This window comes from Carlito syrichta, unplaced genomic scaffold (assembly GCF_000164805.1).
Source record: "Carlito syrichta isolate Samal-C Ts95f unplaced genomic scaffold, Tarsius_syrichta-2.0.1 Scaffold303214, whole genome shotgun sequence".
Classification (NCBI taxonomy): domain Eukaryota; kingdom Metazoa; phylum Chordata; class Mammalia; order Primates; family Tarsiidae; genus Carlito; species Carlito syrichta.
In genome coordinates this window covers 434,685-455,421 of record NW_007247310.1, presented here as the reverse complement: position 1 = coordinate 455,421, position 20,737 = coordinate 434,685, and the positions used below count along the sequence as shown (strand labels likewise).

The 20,737-nt window shown below is 57.4% G+C and overlaps 2 protein-coding genes across 2 annotated transcripts in view; both read right to left on the bottom strand.

Moving 5' to 3' along the window:
• Window positions 1-201, bottom strand: part of SLC25A34 (solute carrier family 25 member 34) — a 3,940-nt gene extending 3,739 nt beyond the window's left edge. The window contains exon 1 of the mRNA XM_021712371.1: window positions 2-201. Coding sequence (XP_021568046.1) covers window positions 2-201 — 200 coding nt within the window. The remainder of the gene's footprint in view (window position 1) is intronic.
• Window positions 202-1,786: 1,585 nt separating this feature from the next.
• The window catches only part of PLEKHM2 (pleckstrin homology and RUN domain containing M2), a 29,109-nt gene continuing 10,158 nt past the window's right edge, over window positions 1,787-20,737 (bottom strand). The window contains exons 4-22 of the mRNA XM_021712370.1: window positions 18,774-18,880; window positions 18,281-18,390; window positions 17,336-17,435; window positions 16,681-16,768; window positions 15,245-15,431; window positions 13,760-13,819; window positions 10,222-10,450; window positions 7,909-8,718; window positions 7,638-7,707; window positions 7,398-7,488; window positions 7,045-7,109; window positions 6,594-6,682; window positions 5,887-6,019; window positions 5,401-5,591; window positions 4,905-4,970; window positions 4,092-4,251; window positions 3,658-3,837; window positions 3,458-3,574; window positions 1,787-2,754 (exon numbers count right to left, since the gene is read on the bottom strand). Coding sequence (XP_021568045.1) covers window positions 2,617-2,754; window positions 3,458-3,574; window positions 3,658-3,837; window positions 4,092-4,251; window positions 4,905-4,970; window positions 5,401-5,591; window positions 5,887-6,019; window positions 6,594-6,682; window positions 7,045-7,109; window positions 7,398-7,488; window positions 7,638-7,707; window positions 7,909-8,718; window positions 10,222-10,450; window positions 13,760-13,819; window positions 15,245-15,431; window positions 16,681-16,768; window positions 17,336-17,435; window positions 18,281-18,390; window positions 18,774-18,880 — 2,991 coding nt within the window. The 3' untranslated portion in view covers window positions 1,787-2,616. The remainder of the gene's footprint in view (window positions 2,755-3,457; window positions 3,575-3,657; window positions 3,838-4,091; window positions 4,252-4,904; window positions 4,971-5,400; window positions 5,592-5,886; window positions 6,020-6,593; window positions 6,683-7,044; window positions 7,110-7,397; window positions 7,489-7,637; window positions 7,708-7,908; window positions 8,719-10,221; window positions 10,451-13,759; window positions 13,820-15,244; window positions 15,432-16,680; window positions 16,769-17,335; window positions 17,436-18,280; window positions 18,391-18,773; window positions 18,881-20,737) is intronic.

Genomic DNA, 20,737 nt, shown 5'->3' with positions numbered 1-20,737 from the left:
GTTGGTGAAGACGCAGGCCAGGCAGCAGGCCGAGGCGCCCAGCACCAGGTCCACGGCTGGGGGCACCGTCTCCACGGGCTCCGGGCCAGACGTCTGCTGTGCCCGGGTCAGGGGCATGGCACAGGCCCTGGGGTGGTGGCGCTCAGGCTGTCTGAACTCCCGCAGATCCGCGGGGCTGGGCTGAAGGGGGCCTGAGGCCATGTCTAGAGGGCAGGGGTTGAGTTGGTCAGGCCCGTGGCTGCCGGAGCCCCGGTCTGTCTTGGGAGTCCGCCTGCTCTGTTCAGCTGTGAGGTCTGCCGGCGCCTGGGACACGCCCCCGCTGGCCCTGACCAATCCCAGCTGCCTCTGTCCCCACACCTCCCAGGGGCAGGCGGGCCTGGACCCTGGGATCTGGGGAAAAGGTCACTTGGGCCTGGAGGGAGAGTGGGGGCGGGGAGAAGGTGCCAACCGACCCAGGCGCCTCCTGCTGCCCTCTTTCCGGCCCCGGTAAAGGGCTGGGGCCCCGGCCCTGCCTCCGGCTTAGCCTATCCTGCTCCAGCGAGTCCTGGGCATGGGGGAAGTGCCTGGGAGGTCCCTGACATGGGGCAGGGCGCATGGGCAATTCAGTGGCCGTCCCAACCCTGGCGCTCACACTCCGTGTGACTTCCCCTTTCCAGGCCTCAGTCTTCCAATCTGGCTCCCACAGGCGATGGTCCCACTCTCAGCAGGTGCAGGGACACAGAAGGGCTCTGGAACCCTGGGAGCTGATTTGGAACCCCAGGAGCTACTGTGGTAGATGACCCTGGGTGAGTCACTTCCTCTCTGAGCTTCAGTCTCCCTTATTTGTCAGGTGAGGATACTGACACCCTCCGAAGGGCCTCTGGAGGACAGGAGATGTGAGGACTGTGCCTAGCACAGGGCTTCACCCCATAAAAGGTGCCACATCCCCCCTACCCCACTGCCCCAGGACTTTGGGGTCCTGGGTGGGTAGGAGATAGAAGTCAGGGCTGTTGTGGCTCAGGAGTGACTCAGTGGCTTTAGTCACTAGCAGGTCAGGATTTGCCCACCAGGCCCGCCTCTCCTCCTTTAGGGAGCCCTCCTGGGTTAGGGCAGAAGCTCTGGGATAAAAATGCCCTTGTGCCTGGGGGGTGGGGAATGGAACTTCCACCAGGCCCTGCTGTCCGGTATGTGTGCACAGGTTGGGGCCTCTGCCCATCTTGGCCTCTGCCCACTAGGCAGCGCTCTCCTGCCAGGTTACCCTGGATCACCCAGGTCCCAGTGGAGTCCAGAGACAGAGCCGCCTGGCCACCCTTAGCGCCCTCCACCTGCCAGGCCCACTCCTCCCAGGTCCTGGGGGCAGCAGCAGGAGGGCCGTGAGCTCCTGGGCCTGGCAGGAATGGCATCCGCTAGCCAGCCCTCAGAGCGGGCAGCCCAGCAGAGGGCTGTGGGGACTGCTTGGGCTCTGCTGGGTTTGTTCCGGGAGCAGCCGGCACTCGCCCCCAGGGATGCGGAGGCCAGGGAGGCAGGGGTGTCCTGCCCTGGGGCTGGGCGGGCAGGCCTCGCCCCTGGACTGGAGCTGGTGCTGCCTGGAAACAGGAGGGAAGACAGAGGTCAGGCCCAGAAACGCCCAGGTCTGAGTGCCTGCAGGTGGTGAGTCAACAGAGGCCACGTGGCCTGCGTGCCAGGCACAGCGCAGGGGATGGAGGGGTATTTGCAGAATCAGGGACTGCAATGACCTGAGTGGCCTGGAGAGGGTTGGAGGCCTCCCGTCCCCTGCCCTACACAGAAAGGGCCCGTGACAAGTCTCGGCAATATAACGTGTTCATTTTATTTTAAAAAACAAACCCCAAACCGCCTGACCCCTTCCCCAGAAGGCTCTGGACAAAGCTCCAGGGAAGGGCCAACTCCAGCCAAGCAGGGATAGTCAGGAGATGTCGACACCGGTGGTGGGCTCTGCCCCCTCCAGGCCCTCCCCTCCCCTCTGCCCCTGGGTGCTACAGGCACTGCGGGTGGGGGGAGAGGCAGGGCAGGGTGTGGTCATGCAGGGCCTCCTGGCAGCAGGGAGGGCTGTCGGCCCGACGCCAGTGTGGCGAGGCAGACAGCTGTGCGCGTGGGGCTGGAGTTGGTGGGAGGAAGCATGCACAGACACCCAGTACTCCCACGTCCCTGCACGGCCAGGGGCGTGTTCAAAAATGAACAAGGATGGCCGGGCGCTCAGGGCCCCCAGGCAGCCCTGAGCCTCTGCCCGGACTCCTGACCCAGGAGGCAAAGAGGGCGCCCTGCTCTCCAGGTTCTATCGCTCCCCTTAGATGGATTATTCTCATCGCCATTCTGCAGAGATGGTGCAGACCAAGGAGGAGGCCTGGGGGAGGCTGCACGTCCGCAGAGCCCACAGGGCTCGGATCCTGTGCCCCTAGCCATCTCCGGTTGCTATCTGTGGAGCAGAATGCCCAGGGGTGTTGCCACCATTCTGGATCCCTGGAGTGGAGAGACCCTGTCTGAAGCTACACTCGGTGGCCCTGCCGCTTGGGGCAGAGGTGGGCCGTGGGCCCCTGAGCAGCACGATGACAGCACGACTGTGCCTGCTGGCCAGGGTGCCCCTTTCTCCGCCCCGTTAGGGGCGCCAACCAGCCCGCCTCAGCACCAGGGGTCCCGGGAGGCTCGGCCGCGGCAGAGGCTGTCACTCCTCTGCCAGGCGCTGTGGATGAGGCTCAGGGCATCCTCGAATTTCTTCTTGTTGGAGGTTTCCTGGATCGCCTTGTGGGGGAGGTCCACCTGTGTCGGGGGTGCACAGGGAACATGTAAGAGCCATGGGCCCTGCACTCCCAGGGGCTCTGCCTTGGCCACGGAGCCCCCGCCGGGCCCTCATCTCACCAGTCCCTCCACCCTCCCTGGGAACAACTTCCACGCTGCGAGGTTCTCCTGCTCTTCGAGTAGGGGTTGAACTGATGAGGGGTGATGCTCCACGGCCTCCTCCTTGCTGGGCAGGCCCCAGCTCTCAGGCTGACCCAGGAAGGCATCTTGCGCTCTACTCAACTCTGCATAGAGAACATCTATCCTGAACTATCTCTGCCTCAGGCTAGTCTGGAGCTTTCCCAGGGCTGGAGCATCACGAGTGTTCAAAACCTGCTATGCTCGGGGCCTAGGGCACACCCTCCACACTGGTGAGGAAGAGCATCCTGCCAATCCTGCCCACCATCTGGGTACAGCTCCAGGCCCACCAGAAGCATTTAATCTGTGCTTTTGATAGCAACTGAGATCAGGAATTGAAGTTACTGTGCTCCATTTTCAGCATTAGCCTCAGACTCGCTGTTTCATCCTAAGTTTTTATGTCTGTCCCAGAGCTGTGGTACGCTGCTGTCCCCAGGATCCTAGAGGCAGGCCTAGGTCCTGGGCACAGCCAGGAGCCTCCTCTCCTCAGGGAATGTCTCCTGCTCCCCAGGGTCCCTGGCTGACGGTGTCCTGGGCTGCTGCGTACCTGGTAGATGGTTTTCCACCCTGAGTGCAGTGCAGACAGGAATCGGTCCAGTTCCGAAGGGCAGCTCAGGTAGATGACCCAGGGTGGCAGCAGCTGCTGGCTGTCCTGGGAGAACTCCTAGGGAGAGCCAGCCCCGGTGAGCAGACCAAGCATTCCTTCTGCAGGGCTCCCACCATCCCCTGCCCTTGCCCCGAGCTCACCAAGACACAGTACTCCTTGCCCGGCTCGGTGGAGACGGTGCTGATGTCGGCCAACTTGGCTGTGCCCAGGGAACGGAAGAAGCTGGTCTGGCAATCCTCGTGGCACGTGAAGAGGCGGCTGTTGGTGAGGACCAGGCAGCAGGGGATGCAGGGGCTGGGAGCCACCCCCTGGGGGATGACCTGCAGGGCATCAGCAGGGGCGGGGGAGGAACAGGCTGAGTCCTTCAGGGTTCCCCACTCCAGGAGACCCAGCCAGCCCTCTGTCCTCCCTCCAGGGGTCGGGGCGTGGGTGGGGGTGGTGACAGGCATGCTCCGGCCACAGGGCCCCCAAATTCCAGACTCCATTGCTGAGCTGCCCTCACAGGCTGCCCTGTGACGGGGGTGGATTTGAGGCCAGGGTCCCGGGGGCACTGGGTGGGGCCAGCAGAGCTCACCCCTTTGGACACGGCCTGGCAGAGGTGTTGCATCCAGTCAGCCATCTCGGCCTCGCACTCAGCGCTCAGCTCCAGGCAGGGCCGGTCGGCGAGAATGACCTGGAAGGCGTGGGGCCGATCCGTGGTGGTGGACCTCCGGCAGCCACCGCACTGCTCCCCCCTGGGCCAGAGGAGAGGGTGAATCGGGAGCGAGGCGTGGGGCGGCACGGGGTGGGAGCCCTCGGCTTGACCGAGGCGTGCAGACGCAGGGCCTGCCCCACAGTGCCCAGGCCTGGAGGATACCAGAAGGTTCTCCAGACCCCCTGGCCTGCAGGAGAGGCCTAGCACAGCTCAGCAGCAGCCCCTTTCTGAGTAACGCCTTTTATCTCCGGAATTGCCAAGCCCCTGCTAGACACCCAGTGTGGCCCATGAGGGGTGAGAATCAGCTCTCAGCTCTGGCCCTCTCAGAGCTGATGCATGTCCACTCATTCTTCCTTTCTCTCATGGACCTGCTGTGCACAGTTTCCATCTCCCGTGGGGTAGGGAGCTTCCTACCTGATGGCCTCCCCCATCAGACTGGACCCTTCCAAGCAAGGAGCCCCCCGCTGCCTTCCTCCTCCCCCACTCTGGGAGCCCTCAGAGCATGGCAACTCCCGGGCCAATTAGGGCTGCTGGACGAGGCAGGGCTGAGGCGGAGAAGCTAAACTGACAAGAGGGGCAGCCATCTTAAGCCAGGGAAAACGGGAGGGAGCTCTGGCCGCAGGCTCGGCCAAGCCTTGAACTTCAGGAGGTGCCGCCTGGCCCCAGCACCGCCCCATCTCCTAGGACACTCACCCCATGTTCACCGAGAGCAGAGGGATGACATCAGTGCGGTCGGGATACTGGTAGAGGATCCCGTTGCTGCAAGGGGCACAACACAGCAGAGGTGAGACCCCGCCAGGAACTGAGCCAGGCAGGGTCCAGATCCCAGGGATCCCCCTCTCTCACCCTGCCGTGGCCATGACCCCAGGGGCAGAGGAGGCCAGAGCCTGTTTTCTATGGAAGGGGAGTGAAGAAAGAACGGGAAGGCCAGCAGGGACATGGCCACTTCAGCAGAGCGGGACACAGCTTGGGACCCTTCTCCTGCAGTACTCAGGGATCCCATGGGCCCCAAAGACGACTGGCTTTACAAGAAGCTCTTGTATCCTGGGGCATGTCTAGTCCAAAGCGCTGGGGAGAAGGCGGGGGTCCTTCCCCGGGTGACCTGCTGCAGAGAGGCCCTGGTTGAGGACTGACAGCCCAAGCAGCTCCAGGGCCCGAGCCTGACGCATGGCGCTGCCAGGGCCCCCACCTGAGCACCACGAAGCATGCCTTCCAGTGTTCCTTGCCCAGGTAGGAGGTGCCCGCCTTGTAGTGCAGCATGCCTTCTTTGGTGATGATGCCCTCGGGGAGTGAGCAGTGGCAGGGGACAGGGCCCAGGGACTCTTCTGTGGGGTCCTCCCAGTGCACAAGCCCGTAGAAGTGCACAATAACAGCGGATGCCTGGAATGGGGGAAGCAGACAAAGCGGCTGAGGTCTGGGACAGGCAGGAGGCTGAGCCAGGACTCAGCTCACAGATGGCCCAACACCAGGAGCAGCCGAGAGAGCAAGGATGCTTCAACATCAGGACACACCCCGAGCAGGGAGGAGGACAGGACAAGTGTGGGAGAGCCCTCCCAGGTGGGTGACTGAGAAACACCACAGACATCTGTTTGCAGCATTCAACCCTAATGCCAAGGCTGCTCCCTCACACTGGTATCTCAGGGGCGACACCCCGTCTTCCTCCACAGGTCTTCACCTCACACTTAGACTCCTGGGCCACAAATTTGGCCAGTGCCAGCTTCTCCATGGTGGCATCAGTCAGGATGCTGGGGTAGGGTGGTTCCCGACAGCCTTTGATCATGGCTGACTTCAAAGAAGCCAGAAAGAACCTGCACAGGGAGTGGGATTTGTGGTTAGAGGCCTGGGAACGGGGCCTCAACTGGACAGGGCTTAGTCCTGAGAGCTCCTGGCCTGGAGGGGGTCACAGGAACTTGGGGGAGGGGCCCGACTGGAACCAGTACCCAGGGCAGCAGGTGAGGCAATGATGAACTAGGGGTCCAAAGTCACCAAACGGCAACTGGAAAAGGTCTGACCATTCTCAGTGGCCAAAGGGCCTTGAATCTTGACAGGGACGACAGACAAGGTGATGGTCAGTGGGGCTTGGACAGGTGGGAACTCAAGTCAGTATAATGATGTAAGTATCTGAGGGCACACCACTGCCCGGCAGTGTGGTTCTCTGCTTTTCTTCCTGTTGGATAACACATGCCAGCCCCCTTCCCCTCTGGAGGTCACGAGGGGCGGAGATCTCCTGGACTGACCATACGCATCAGTCCACTTGCCTGCCTCTGGTCAGACTGCAGGTTCTCCCCTGCTGGGTCCCCACCCCTCACCCCCAGGCTATACCACACCCATGGCAGCTGCTGATTCTCCAGTCCTGCTGGAGGGAGGGGGGCTGCCACTCACTCAGCCAGGGCCACGTCAGCTGTGTCCAGCAGAAACTGCTTCCTGCGGTTGGTGCATACCAGCTTCACCGTCTGCTGGTCGAGGCCAACCTGCCAGAAACCACACCCTGACATGCACACGGGGCTTGGCTGCTGCCTGGCAGAGGAGGCAGCGTGGCCAGACTGGGTGCTGGCTGGGGAGGAGGAAGCATACCCTGGGGTCACCGCCAAGTGAAGCCCCTGAGGCCTGGGCCTGGCAAGAGTTAGGGAGGGACGGTCAGAAATCTGGTGCAGGAAGAGGCAGCCTCAAACGTCCCACCCCAGCATCATGTTCAAAAGTTTCTGAGTGAAGGTGATGCTCAACCCTGAGAGGCTGATTAAGGGGACGTGCCTCGCTCTGCTGCTCTAAGGGTGGGTGGCCCGAGAAGTTCTGTACCCAGAGCAGGTGCACCAACTGTGGAGCCGGAACTCACCGACACATAGTCAAGTTCATTGTAAGAAACAGCCTCTTCCACCAGGTATGGCTTCTCTGTGGCCCCTGAGAGAGGAGACCCCAAGGCCTGTTACCCTCGCTGGGTTCTTTTCCTTCCCGTGCCCTGCTTTCTCAGAGCGGACCCCTCCTTGCCCTGCGGTCTGAAATGACCCGGGGGGGACTGGCGTGGTGTGCCCACTGGGCATGTCTCAGGGCTGCTGGCAGAACCCTCCCGGGAGCGCCTTTTCACTGCTGCATGCCAGGTGGCCAGAGGCACTCAGAGGGCGGAGGGATCAGGGAGAGGGGGCGAGAGGCAGTCTCGTCCCAACCCGCTCTCGGGCTGGGGGCAGGCACCTTTCCGGAGCAGGTAGACATAGCAGTCTGTGAGCAGCACGTAGAGCAGCTGCAGGTTGCCCTCCATGTGCCCGGTGCTCATCCGGATCATCTGAGGGACCCAAGCAGATGGAGGTCAGGCGGCGCACGGCTTGGCGCCCTTCTGATGGCTGGCCCTTCTAATGGCTGTCCGGTGGCCTGCCCTGCCTTGCCCCGCCCTGTCCGCGCTGCATCGCTCATTCCTGAGCTCCCAGGACTTACTTTGAACAGCTGCTCTTCGTTTTCTCGAAACACGTGGATCATCAGCAGGAGCAGGTGATTGTTGTCCACTCTGAGGGGCCAAGTGGGGAGGGCGAGGTGTCAGCTCAGGCGGGCGGAGAGGCCACATACCCTCAGAGCCGGGCAGAGCAATGTTAGGGAGGGAGGGTCACCTGGCTCTGGGTCTCTTGAGAGTTGTGCCCGATTTGTTTGGAGGCCAGAGGCCCAGTGTCCCTGGCTTCAAGGACTGGGAGAGTCTCACAGTCTCGCTTACCTGAACTCTGATGAATGGACCATCTCAGAAGGGCTCCCCTGGCCCTCATCCACCCCAGAGTCCTCAGCGCTGCTCAGACACGGGCTGGGCTGGTCTTGCTTGAGCCGGCTAAGAGTTTCCTGGGTCCCAGGTTCCGGCTCGGGCACAGGCCCCTCCCTGACCAGGTCCCGAGCCTCCCTCGTGGTGTCCTCTAAGGGCCGAGGTGTCTGTCCCTCTCCTCCTCCTCCCTCTTCTTCTTGGCCAGCAGTCTCAGGGCTACCAGGAACATGCAGCGGTTGGCCAGGCCCTGCAGGGTCATGGTTGCTGCCACCTGATGTAACAGCACTTGGACTCTCGACGGTAAAGCGGTAGAAGTCCATTGGGGCTGAAAGCCCCTCACTAAGGTCGCCCAACGGCGGCCTCTCCGGGGCATCCCCGGGAGAGCCGGTCCGAAAGGACTGGTCTGGGGGCTCAACGTGGGAACACCAGGTGCTGGGGTCCAGCTGCCCATGGAGCTGGTCGATGACCTTGCTCAGGGGCTGTCCCAAGCGCTCCATGGAGGTGTCCTTCATCTCGGGGATCAGCAGGCCCATTTGGCCGAGCTCCGAGCGCTCGCTGCTCTCTGCCGTGCTGCTTAGCCGGTCTCCCTCCTCCTGCGGGGAGGCGAGCATGGTGTCTGGCGAGTCCTGCCCAGGGCCCGGGCTGCTGACCAGGCCGTCTCCATCTTCCTGCTTGGCACATTTCTGCTGGCTAGAGGCAGGGTGAAGGGGACTTGCTTCCTCATCCGATCTGGCCTTCTTCTTCTTGCCAATTTTCTTCTTCTTGGTGACCCTGGGACAGTGATGATGGGGAGACATTTAACACCTGGGTGTGAGAGCTGACCCTGGGCATGAAGCTGGCACTTCAGCAGGCCTGCCCCGTGCTAGGTGAGAGGCTGTGGGCCAGGGAACGACAGCGGCTCAGGCCCTGGGGTATCGCGCCCACTGCTGGCGAAGGTGGGGTGGGAAGCATGGGCTGGGGACAGCACAGGAGAAGCACAAATGGCCGCAGCCAGAGGAACCTCTGAGTAGAACTTCCTCCTGATGGAACAACGGGGCTAGGTGTGCTCTAGAAAACAGAAACAAGCCATGGTTGGTCAGACCAACGGCCCTATCACCCAGCCCTCCAGTGGGATGTGGACAGTGGACCCGGAGGTCGCCCCCCGCCTATTAGGTATCATCATGGATGAGTCACCCAGAAATGTACTCAGAAGCTTCTGGGCTCAAAGCTCCTAGCCCTACTCCTTGGTTCTAAGTTGGCTGGAACGGGCCCAGCCAAGCAACTCTGGGGTGGAACTGCTGATGTGTTCAAGGGGTGGGCTTCCTGGCTCCAGTCATGGGGAGCAGCCCCCTGCCTCAGGCCAGCAAGCCCCCAGGAAGTCTCACATGCTCACTGGGCTTCTCCTCCTATTCAGTGTCTAGAGCAGGAGCTAGGGAGGCTGGGGAGACAGGGAAGGCAGGGGAGGCCAGGGAGGTGATGAGGCTCTGGCCTACAGTATCAGCTTGTCCTTCACCTCCTCCTTCCCTTCTGTGTCCCTGTCGAGACAACAAAGATACTTTCTTTCAATGAGCCAGGCTGAACTTGAGTTGGTATGAATCGCAGAAATTGTACATTAACTTCCAAGAACTCCCTTGGGAAGAAGTCCAGGCTGAAGGTGCTTTCTGGCCCTAGATGGACCCGACAAATACCCTGGCAGCCTGGACACAACCCCAGAAACCAGTGTGGTTGTTGCCTGTGCCACCTGCCTCCAGGGCTTATGCTTTACAATGACTGAATGTCTGTGTCCCCCCCCAAATTCCCATGTGAAATCCTAACCTCTAATGTGATAGTATTAGGAGGTGGGGCCTCTGGGGGTGATTAGGTCCTGAGGGTGGAGCCCGCAGGAATGGGACCAGTGCCCTTATAAAGGGACCCCAGAGCACTCTCTGCTCTGCCATGTAAAGACACAGCAAGAAGAGGGAGAAGACCTCACCAGAGCCTGGTCATGCCAGCACCCTGACCTTGGGTTTCTAACTCCGGCGCTGTGAGAAACAATGTCTGTTGTTGAAGCCACCCAGACTAGCGCACTTTGAAATAGCAGGCCGAGCTGACCGTAAGGCTGAGGTCTTATGTTTCCTCTTGCTCAAAGAACTGCCTGAAGGCAGGAGAGGTGACTTCCCAGTCTCCAGGAAGATGTCCAGCTGCCCTCAGGGGGCATCCTCGTCAGCCCTGGACTAAGAGCCATTGTTAGTAGACAGGCTGCTGCCCAGGACCCTAGGATGCTACCCAGCTCTTCTCCAGGGCCTTCCCACTGACCTGATGACCTCGAGTTCTGTGCAGGTGTCTGGCAGGTCCAGGGCCTGGGACTCTCCCTTCTCCTGTGAGGTGGTGTGCACAGGGGTGGTGTCAGAGGAGGACACCGTCTCTGCCTGCTCCTCATTGAAGGGGTTGTACCGCTGGGTGGGGCTCCGGGTGGAGGCCTTACTGCTGGCCAGGTCTGAGGCCGTAGAGCGGGGGCCACTGACAGTGTCTGTGAGATCTCCATCTGGCAGGACGAGGAAGCAGGGACAGCCCGTCAGACACCCTCTAGGTCCCTAGGCCCGGAGCATGCCTTATCTCAGGTGGGAGGCAGGTGAGCTCCTCCCAGGGAACCCTGATGGGGGGCCTCATTTCCAGGGTGGAAGCCCCAACCTAACAGAATGTGGGATTTGAGATTTAGGAACCACTCGGAGGGACCACTGTCACCACCACCCCTGGGAGCCCCCAGGGCTCATGACAATTTGGCCAAGTTTGTGTTCAAGGCGCCAAGTGTTAAGCAGCCTCCAGGCTCAAGCTTCTTAGGGATGGTGACCTTAATGTCTTCATGGTGGCTGGGAGTCGCAAAGAGGAGTCACCTCTTAAGTTAACCTCAGTGGCCTCAGGCTGCTACGGGGGTGCCCAGCAGCTGTTAGCCCCTCACCATTTGCAGGGCTGAGAAGTGCCTGAAGAACTCTGCGGGGTCCCCTCAAAGGCAGATAGAAAGGTACACCAGGGAAGTGAGAATGAAGGAAGAGCTCAGAGAAAATGAGGGGGCAGGGGCCGAGGCTAGGACGGGGAGCCTGAGGGCTGAGGACCACAGTGGGCAGCAGAAAGAGGGCCCAGGCAGAGAGAGAGGAGATGAGAGAGCAGGTTGATGAGAATGAGGGGTGGAGGGGAAAGGCTGGTGGGGAGTGGCTGCCTGCAGGCTGCTTCGCCCCAGCACACTCCTGGGGACAGGACCAGGCCCTGTGCAGGTGGTGCTGAGACCTGGGTTCATTCAAACCTCAGCTTGCTGACTGGTCCTGAGCCACCCTCACCCATGGTACCACCTGAGGAGAAGGTGGGGGACAATGCTGCCCCTCCAGACAGGGGCTGGTTTAACCGCCCACCGACCCCTCCCATCCATCCCAGGTACTGGAACAGGACAGGGTGAGGAGGGACCCCAGTGTGAAAAGCACACAGGCCATTTACCCAGTGGCAGATGAAAGTCGCCCAAGCAAAGGACTGGGGCCCCGCTGGTGAAGCCACCTGCATGAGGGTTAATGGCCAGGCTGACTACGCTCCATTTGCTGGCCTGTGACCATCTGCTGACCATTATCCAACCAGAAGAGGGGAAGCAAGCATGCTCCCACAGCCCCACTGGAGGGGCCCAACCTGTGTCACTGCCTTAGTGGATCTTGGGAACCGCGGGCGGCTATCTGCTGATGCAGCTCACCGTGCATCTGTTGTTAGAAGTCCACTGTCTTTTAATAGGAGGACAAGGGGGGGCTGGGGGCGAAAAGCAATGGCCAGTCCTGCCAGAAAAACACCAGCAACATGAGCCTTTCTTCCTGGGACCCCAGAGCTGAGTTCCCAGACGCAGGAAGCCAGGCCCTTTGGCCCCAAGAGGGCTCCTGCAAAGTCCGTGTGCTCTCGTTCCACGCCTGTGGTTGGCTCTCCAGACCACCAGAGGTGGTGAGGGTCCAGGCTAGGGTGCCTGCCAGCTCTGTATTTTTTTTTTTTTTGAGTTGGAGTCTCACTCTGTCGCCCAGACTGGAGTGCAGTGGCCGCTCCCGGTCACCACAGCCTCGACCTGCCGGGCTCCGGTGATCCTTTCGCCTCAGCCTTCCAAGTAGCTGGAACTACAGGCACGCGCTACCACGCCTGGCTAAGTTTTTGATTTATTGTAGAGATGAGGTCTCGCCAAGTTGCTCAGGGGGGTCTCGAACCCGCAGGCTCAGGCAATCCACTCACCTCAGCCTCCCAAAGCGCGGGATGACAGGCTGAGCCACCGAGCCTGGCCAGCTCTGTAAATAAGCCACACCATGCACAGGCTGCCCCAAGTCCCAGCCCCAGGGTCCAGGGCTTGGAGCTGCCCCAAGTCCCGCCTTCCTCCAGGTTGGAGAAGAAGAGAGGGCCTCCCAAGGGGAACCGCTAGAGTGCGCTCAGGAGCAACTCAAGGAATTAAGGAAGTTGAAGGTCATTGCTGGGACAAATCTCACCCTGCCCCAGGGCCCAGCCCAGTCCGAGCAAGCAGAGCAACTGGGCTGTTAGTTCTCAGGCCACGGAGAGTTCTGAAGGGAAGGTCAGGCCTGCTTATCCAGTGACGGCAACAGACATGTCAGGAGGGGGTTAGTTGTTAGAATCAGAGGAGAAAAAAAACCAACGCCCAGCATGGGTGCTGCCAGAGAGAGGCTGAGAGGACAGATGACGTAATGATGGAATTCTGGACTTCAAGCTACTCTAACTAAGACATGGGACTCTTCTTCCTCACTCCCCTTTGGCCAAGTGACATACTTTATTTTTCCCAGTGCCATATCCTATTTCCTACAGGTTAAGCTATTTTGTCCCCACATTATGTGGGGAAGGATCACCTGTCATCAACCACTCAGAGGTCATGTCTCTAGTAAGGCAGGTGGGTCACCTGCTTCTCATCCTCAGGGTGAAGCCATCCCCCACCACTTGTTTAGAGGCTGGGTTTCCCCCACCTCCAGGTTGGAAGTGGCTTACAAGGCAAGAGGGTTTTTTAATAAAGGGGAAGTTGTGTGCCTCAGATTTAAGGGGGAAGCATTTGCCCTATCAGAAACATACCCTCTGCTTTGAGTAATCATGGCCACCTGGGAAATGGCTTCATAAATTTATACAAGCCCAGAAGTAGAGTTTTGGGCAGAAAAATGCCCAAGCTCAGCTGCTGCCTGGTAGACAGGGTGGGAGGGCTGACAGATTTTATTTTACTCTGCCTTACAACTTCAAAGAGTTTCTCCCTATAAGAGTTTCAGCTGTCCCTGGGCCAGTCCCTCACTTGGACCTTAATCTCTTTCCAAAACGCCCAAGAGGAGAAAGCCATTAGGAACAGATAGAAGGAATCCAACTCTCTGTCCTTCTCCCAGATGCTTGCCTGACCTAAAGGAGCTTACAACCCATAAAGGCATTGTTTTCCAGAACAAGTCTCGGCTCACTGGGTCAGGGCACTTGTGCTCTGCAAGTTAACAGTTCTTTGCACCCCTCATGTGCATCCACTGGCAGCAAATCAGGAAGGGTGATCCAGTCACCCCTGAAACACAGTCACTTAGTGACTCCCAAAGGCCAGTGCGTGGGTGTAGCTCAGTGGCTCAGTAGCTCACCTGACTGCAAAAGGCCACTACACAGGAGTCCTACACTGGGAGACGGCATTTGCCTAGGGTCAACAGTCAAGATCCCTACTGCAGAATTCCATCTGTTAGAACACCAAACTTGGCTTTATTATGATCATGGACATTATTATCAATAATAAGGAGCTGATTTTGATACATGCAGCAAGCTTGGCATGGAAACATTACAAAACCGGAAAAGAGGGTAACAGCGGACTTGGTCCCACCTTCCCAGTCTGTGCTGGGTACAGACGGCACTGCTGGGAACACATCTCCAAAATCATAATCTACAAAAACGAGGGACAAAACTAAGATTAGAAACAGGCAGTGGAAGGACAGGGAGGGGAAGGGCAGTGGGGTGGGGGACACGGAGAGAACAGGAGACGAAAGATGTAAACTTTCTACATTGTATCTAACAACCTTGGAGGAACTAAACCAGATCCCACTGCTTCTCAGCTCAGGGGCTGGCCCAGCGGCTTCTGACTGGCTAGACCTGTGAGGGCGCTCCCCTTCCAAACCCAGAAGCTGGCCTTGGCTGAAAGAAACCTGGGCTCCCTTGCTTTCCACCCCTTGCCCTCCTTCAGGAGGGCTAGGAAAGTTCACTCTAGCAGCTGGAGCTGTACACTCTCCAAACTGCGGAGACGAGGTGGGCTCAGGGACACTCTGGCTGCTCCTGTGAAGACCCATCCCTTGATTTCTCAAAGATGGCCCATGGGCCCAACCTGAGGAGACCGAGGCACCATCTTCTCTTGTACAACAAGCAATGCAAGTCTTGCTAACAGCAAGTCTGAAAATGATCCTCCTCCGGCTGGGACATATAACCCGCAGCATAGCAGGAGGAAGGAGGAAGGTTGGGCAGCCCCCTCGGGTCCCCTCCCACTGTGGGAGCTTTTCTGTCCTCTTAATAAATCCTGCTTTCAAAAAAAAAAAAAAAATAGAGGAAGGTCAAGGTCTCAATGCTGAGGCAACTCTAGGGAGCCCCAGAGACTGAACTTGTGCTTGGATCCCCTTCCCTGGAGGGGGCTGGGGTGAAGTATTTGAAGATATCTGGTTTCCCACAGGGGTGAAGGTGGGGAAATGGCCAGTGTTATCAATGAACATGGAGGCCTAAGGTTTGAAAGAAACCAGGCTCCTCAATAAGTTGGCAGATCAGGACAACAAAATGACAGACAGCTTCCTTCTCACTCTGATGCAATGGGTACAACCATCCCTGACACACTGGTGAGTGCAGGAGGGACTCAGAGGAAGCCCCGGACATCTGGGATGCCGTGGCAAGTGTTCTCCTCTACCTTTAACCTACATGGCTCGCTCTTCTCTGTCTAGGGGTTGCTTGGCCTCTTTCTGCCTAGAATCTGGGGTAGGACAACCTCCCCAAAGCAGGAAACACTCACCCCTGCGATGGCCAGGCAAGAGTTACTGCTAATCCCTCCTTGCTCAGAAAACTGTCCCAGGCATGTGACTGGAGCCTTCTGGCAAAGGGTCTAACATTCATAAAATCTTGTTTTCGCTTTTTGTGCCCAGAATTCATTTTTTTAGCCACCACAGGAACTCAGGAAATAAGATCTGGGAAATGACTGGCCCTGTGTAACCGCACATTTCAGCCACCAGACCTAAACTAAACTAGCCGAGAAAGACATCACCCCGCCAGGCCTCTGCAGCTCCAGTCTGCTTCACGGCAGAGGCTCAGTCCCTTTCTGCCCTGGGCCACTCACCCTCACTAGATGGGGCAATTGCACTGTCATCCCACTCCAGGTTGGTGGAGGTGACGGAGTTGAAGGAGTTGAGGGATAGGCTGTCTGAGCCGTGGACTGAGCTGGGAAGGCGGTCTTCAAAGTCCAGCAGGTACTGAGGTTTGTAGTAGTCAGGCATGTAGGGGGCCAGGTCTAGGTAAGGGGCGTCCTGAGGAGAGAGTAGAGGAGGGGTGTTTGGTGGGAGGGCTCAGGGAGCCTTACACAGATGGTAGAATCCTGGCTTGGGACACACAGATCGGCCTGTCACACCCTCCATGCTAGTCTTTGGAAATCAATGGGCTTGAAGTAGTAAAGTCAGAGCTAAGCTGGTAGGAGGAGCAACGTGAGTGGGGCTTGCTTTTCAAGCTGTGGACTTTGGGCTGACAGAAGACAAAGCTGTCAGAACTCGACTCGCCCTCTGACACCTCCTCAATCTTATTATTATATTGCTCCTGTTCTCTAATTCCTTCTACAGGGTGAGCATACCTTATCCTCAATCCTTGGCATTTTGTTCTGGATTTCAGATTGTTTTGGATTTTGGAATATCTGCATCATACTTACCAGCTGATCATCCCTAAACTGAAAAGCTGAAATCCGAAATACTCTAATGAGCATTTCCTTTGAGTATCATGTCAGCACTCAAAAACTTTCAGATTTAGGAACATTTCAGATTTTGGATTTTCAGCTAGGGATGCTCAGCCTGAACTAGCCAAGTTCCCTTTTCAGCCTGTGCTACTGGAGGAGGGACCAAGGAGGTGATGTGATTAGGACAGGGCAGCGGCATCCATCTTGCCGAGCCTGAGTACGAGAGGCGCTGGGGAGCCTCTTCAGCTCTGTCTGGGCCACCGTCACATTTGTGTGGCACTGAGGGAGGCTTGGGAATGTGGAGAGGGTGGCCAAGAGCACGTCGGCTGGGACGCACAGGGTTGATGACACTTGGCAGAATCCCAGGAAGCACAGGGCTAAACCCCCGTTATTCGAGTATTTCAGTTTAGGAATGACCAGCTGGCAAGTATAATGCAAATATTCCAAAATCCAAAAAATAACCCCAAGCTCTTTCTTGTCATTTCATGCACTCATGTCCTAAACATGAAGGCATGTCCTAAACATGAAGGCAGATCCTTCTGGTCTAAGATACTCCAGGCAATGTGGATCTTCTCTAAGTTGGACAGAGAGATAAGAAGAAGTCACCTGAACCAGGAATTCTTGCCATAAATAGGCCAAGAGAGACTCTCTCCTCTTCCGCTCCATTCCACTGACTCTGAGAACTTTCCCTCACTTAAACTAGGCTTTGCCCAAGCTTAGTCATACCTAACAAGTTCCCCAAGAGAGACTTGAAAAATGAAACCGCCACCCACCTGCCCCCAACCAGCCCACTCCTCTGCTTCCCACAGGCAGCGAGAGCCGTGGTGTCTCACCAGATCCAGGTTGAATCGAATGAACTCCAGCCCGGACACCAAGGTCAGGAAGAGTGTCAGGTGATCGTGGCTGCAGACCAGGGCGTTCCTGCGACACAGGAAAAACCACAATGGTGCTTCTGGGTTTGGTTACTAGCCTGGCCCAAGCTCACCAACATGCCAACTGTGTTGAAATTTGACACGTGACATCCCCAACCCATGGACGGCACCCAGCTTGATAAAGCCGTCACCCACCACTCTCCCGGTGTTCTGGTGAGTTTGGAGCCACATTGCACTGTCCTGCCAGTGTCTTCAGAGACCCATCTGCAGCATAAGGCGTGTGAGGCTCTCAGCAGCTGCTATGAATATGCTTTCCTGCAGCAACCCCAGCAAGAGTTGAGCCAGAGGCTGGACATTTGGGTCAGGTCAGAGACCCAGTTGGAGGACCAGGCAGTGGTACAGGAGGCTGGGTGGGGGGACACCAATGCTCCCCATGAAAGCCACCATACTGCCCACAAGGTTTTAATGGCTCTTTGGCATCACTGATGTGTCCGCAGCATGCAATGCCAAGCTAGCCCTCTGATGTGGCACATGTGATGCCTGCATATGACAGGAACTTTGGGAAATGGGTCAAGGAGCACTGAGGCCTGGGGAGACAGACCGTCCAGACACTCACTTGACGTAGTACTTGTGCAGTAGCCCCAGGTTCTCCTGGAACAGCCGCAGGTAGCTCTCCAAGGAGTTCTCGTTGAGGGCCAGGTACAGCCAGGCCCGGCCTGCAAACAAAGGCAGGAGTAATTGGCAGGAAGGCCTGTCAGGGGCTGGCTTTTCTTTTTTTTTGAGTTGGAGTTTCACTCTGTCCCCCAGACTGGAGTTCAGTGGCACGCTCACGGCTACCGCAGCCTTGACCTGCTGGGCTCAGGCGATCCTTCCGCCTCAGCCTTCCATGTAACTGGAACTACAGGCATGTACCACCATGCCCAGCTAATTTTTTAACTTATTGTAGAGACAAGGCCTTGCCAAGTTGTCCAGGCTGGTCTCAAACCTGCGGACTCAGGCAGTTCTCTCTCCTCGGCCAACCAAAGTGCTGGGATTACAGGCGTGAGCCATTGTGCCCAGCCGGGGGGCTGGCTTTTATCTGCCAAGCAAGGGCAGAAAGGAAAGCAAGAGCAAGTGAGGTGCAGGCACTCCTGCAGCCTTCTCACTTGGTGGGCTCCATCACCCTCGAGCTCTCTCTTTTCCCAGTCAGACGCAGCCTGGAGCTGGGCCAGGAAACTCTGATAAAGAGGGCAGTCTGCACACTTCAGATGGTCGCGAGATGCCAGCTCAGGGAGAGAAACCAGGCCCCGCGTCCTGTGCTTGGGCTGGGATTCCACAGGATCCAGCTCTTGTCAGCAGCTGTGTCCCCTCCCCCATCACTGCTATGCCCGCAGACTGTCACATGCATGGAGAAAAGAGGCCATGTGGAGGGTGCTAGTACTTTAACGCCCCACAGCCACAGGACACCAAAAGGTAGTCAGCCTTGCAGGGGTAACCCTGAGGCCAAACCTGAGCCCCCCCAAGCTCCCCACAGAGAGGGTGGTGCTGGTCCCTTCTGCAGGGTCTCCCTGTCACTACTCACTGCGCCCCAGGTTGGTGGCCACATGCTGCAGCACCTCGATCTGCTTGATGGCCTCTTTCCGAGTGAAATGCACCACGAGCACCCAGTAGCCAGATGAGAGGTCTTGCAGTCTGAGAAAACAGGACAGGAGCCTCTGGGACCCGTGTGGGTTCACCGTGGGAAGCAGCAGTCAGCTAGTCCAGCCCCTGCCCATCAGTAGAGCCCAAGGCAGGGGTGATGGATTCCCAGTGGGTCCCACAGGCAACCAGCATGTCTTCGCACCATCGTTTCATCTGTGGCTAATCATCCCCTCATCATTTGTCTCTGCCCAGAGACATTTTACTGGGATGATTACTGACAGACTGTAGCCCGCGAGGGTGGGACACATCTCTTTCTACTGAGGGTAAAGAAGAAAGAAAAGGCAGACAAGCGAGGGCTTTCTCTCTGGAGGCTACTCATGGTCCCAGTTGTGCTCCATGTGCTCCCTGGTTTCTAGAAACTTCCTCTCTCTTACCCATACAGCAGGGCATGGTCCAGGTGCTCACACAGACGTTGCAGGACCTTGTCATGGTTCCGGATAGCAGGGGTCTCATCCTCACACGCAGCAAAGTAGCTCTGCAACTGAAAGAAAAAAAAAAATGTCCCTCCAAATCAGAAATGGGCAAAGGGAAGGGCTACAGAAGTTGTAGAATTTAGAAGGTTGCTGAGGCCAGGCGTGGTGGCTCATGCCTATAATCCCAGCACTTTGGAAGACCGAGGTGAGAGGACTGACCGAGTCCATTGGTTTGAGACCAACCTGGGCAACTTGCAGTGACCTTGTCTCTACAATAAATAAAAAAATTAGCCGGGCATGATGTTGTGCACCTGTAGTTCCAGCTACTTGGAAGGCTGAGGTGGAAGGATCTCCTGGGCCCAGCAGGTTGAGGCTGCGGTGGCCATGAGCATGCCACTGCACTCCATTCTGGGCGACAGAGTAAGACTCTGACTCAAAAAAAAACAAAACAAAAAAGAAAGTTGCTGAGAAAACCACAGTCAAATGGTGTATCCACAATGACCAACAGATACGTCCACCTCAAACCGCCCAAACCAACTGATGGTCCTGGACTGGAGGCTACAGAGGGCAAGGGCTGTATTCTTACAGTCCAGTCCCCAAGAGGCTCTTGGTGAGCACGTGGCATGATGACAATTTGGAGCTGGTGAGGAAGTCACAGTCCATGCATCAGCCTCAGTTGGCATCAGGCCTCCCAGGGCCACCGCACTGCACAGCTCCAGGGGCACTGTGCATAGTGCCATCTGCCTAAATGCCAAACACAACCATGGAGTTACAGACACAGTGGCCCTGCTTGGAGCTGCCCTCTGCACACCAAGAGCCATGAACCGGGCAGCCACTCTGACAGTCTTCTTGCCAGAGGCTGACATGGGACACTGGATTTGCCTGATGACCTAACGGGGTTGGATTTGGATCTGGTTGCATGCCAGGGTCATGTTAAAACCTACACCAAGAAGGACACTATTCCCAGGCAGGAATGACAGAAGCAGACTTTGACAGTAGGCGAGATGAATTGCGGTACTACCTACCCCACCAGGCTGACAAAGGCGAGGGCAGTTCTGCTGGCCTAGTTAAAGCTAAGAAAGCCAAGATACTTGGACTGAGTTCTTTGCAACCACAGTTACAGAGGGAGGGCCCCTTTCCCACAAAGCCCAGGAGAATGTCTAAGTTCATGTAAGCTGCATCCCAGTCAGCTGTTGCCCTTCTAATGGCCAGAAGGGAGCAGGACACAAGAAAAAAAGCACAGACCCCTGAATACTGGTCTCAGGTTTAAGCTATTGGGACAAACGTGTTCTCAAGTGTTTTCTGGAAGCAGTGGTAGAGAAGGCTGCAGCAGGCATGATACAGTAGCCATACCAGCAAGCATGTGCTCTTGGAGAGAGGCCAATGATTCAGTCCCGACAACAAAAATAGCTTCTCTTCCCTGTGGCCCAGAGCAACCCTAGCAGCCCTGCTGGCTGGAGACAGACTTCAGTCCAGCAGGGTCTTCCCTTCCCCTCCCCCCAGGGGCAGGTAAATCAGAGCACCAGAAGGAAAGGTTTCTAGAACTGAAAGGAAGAGCAATGAACTACAAAACACGCACAGCTCCCTCTCAGTAATGGCTGGAGGAATTCTTACCCACTTTAGTAATAAGCACTACAGCAATGTTATAAAGTTTGCTTTTTTTAAATTTCAAAATCCGAGTATATCGGAGGTTAGAGAAACTTAGATGTTAGAGCTGGAAGAGCCTTAGAGACCTGGTGCAACCTCCTCATTAAAAAAGCAAAATTGGGCCGGGTGCGGTGGCTCATGCTATAATCCCAGCACTTTGGGAGGCTGAGGTGAGAGGACTGCCTGAGCCCATGGGTTTGAGACCAGCCTGGGCAACATGGAGAGACCTCATCTCTACAAGAAATCAAAAAATTAGCTGGGCGTGGTGGCATGTGCCT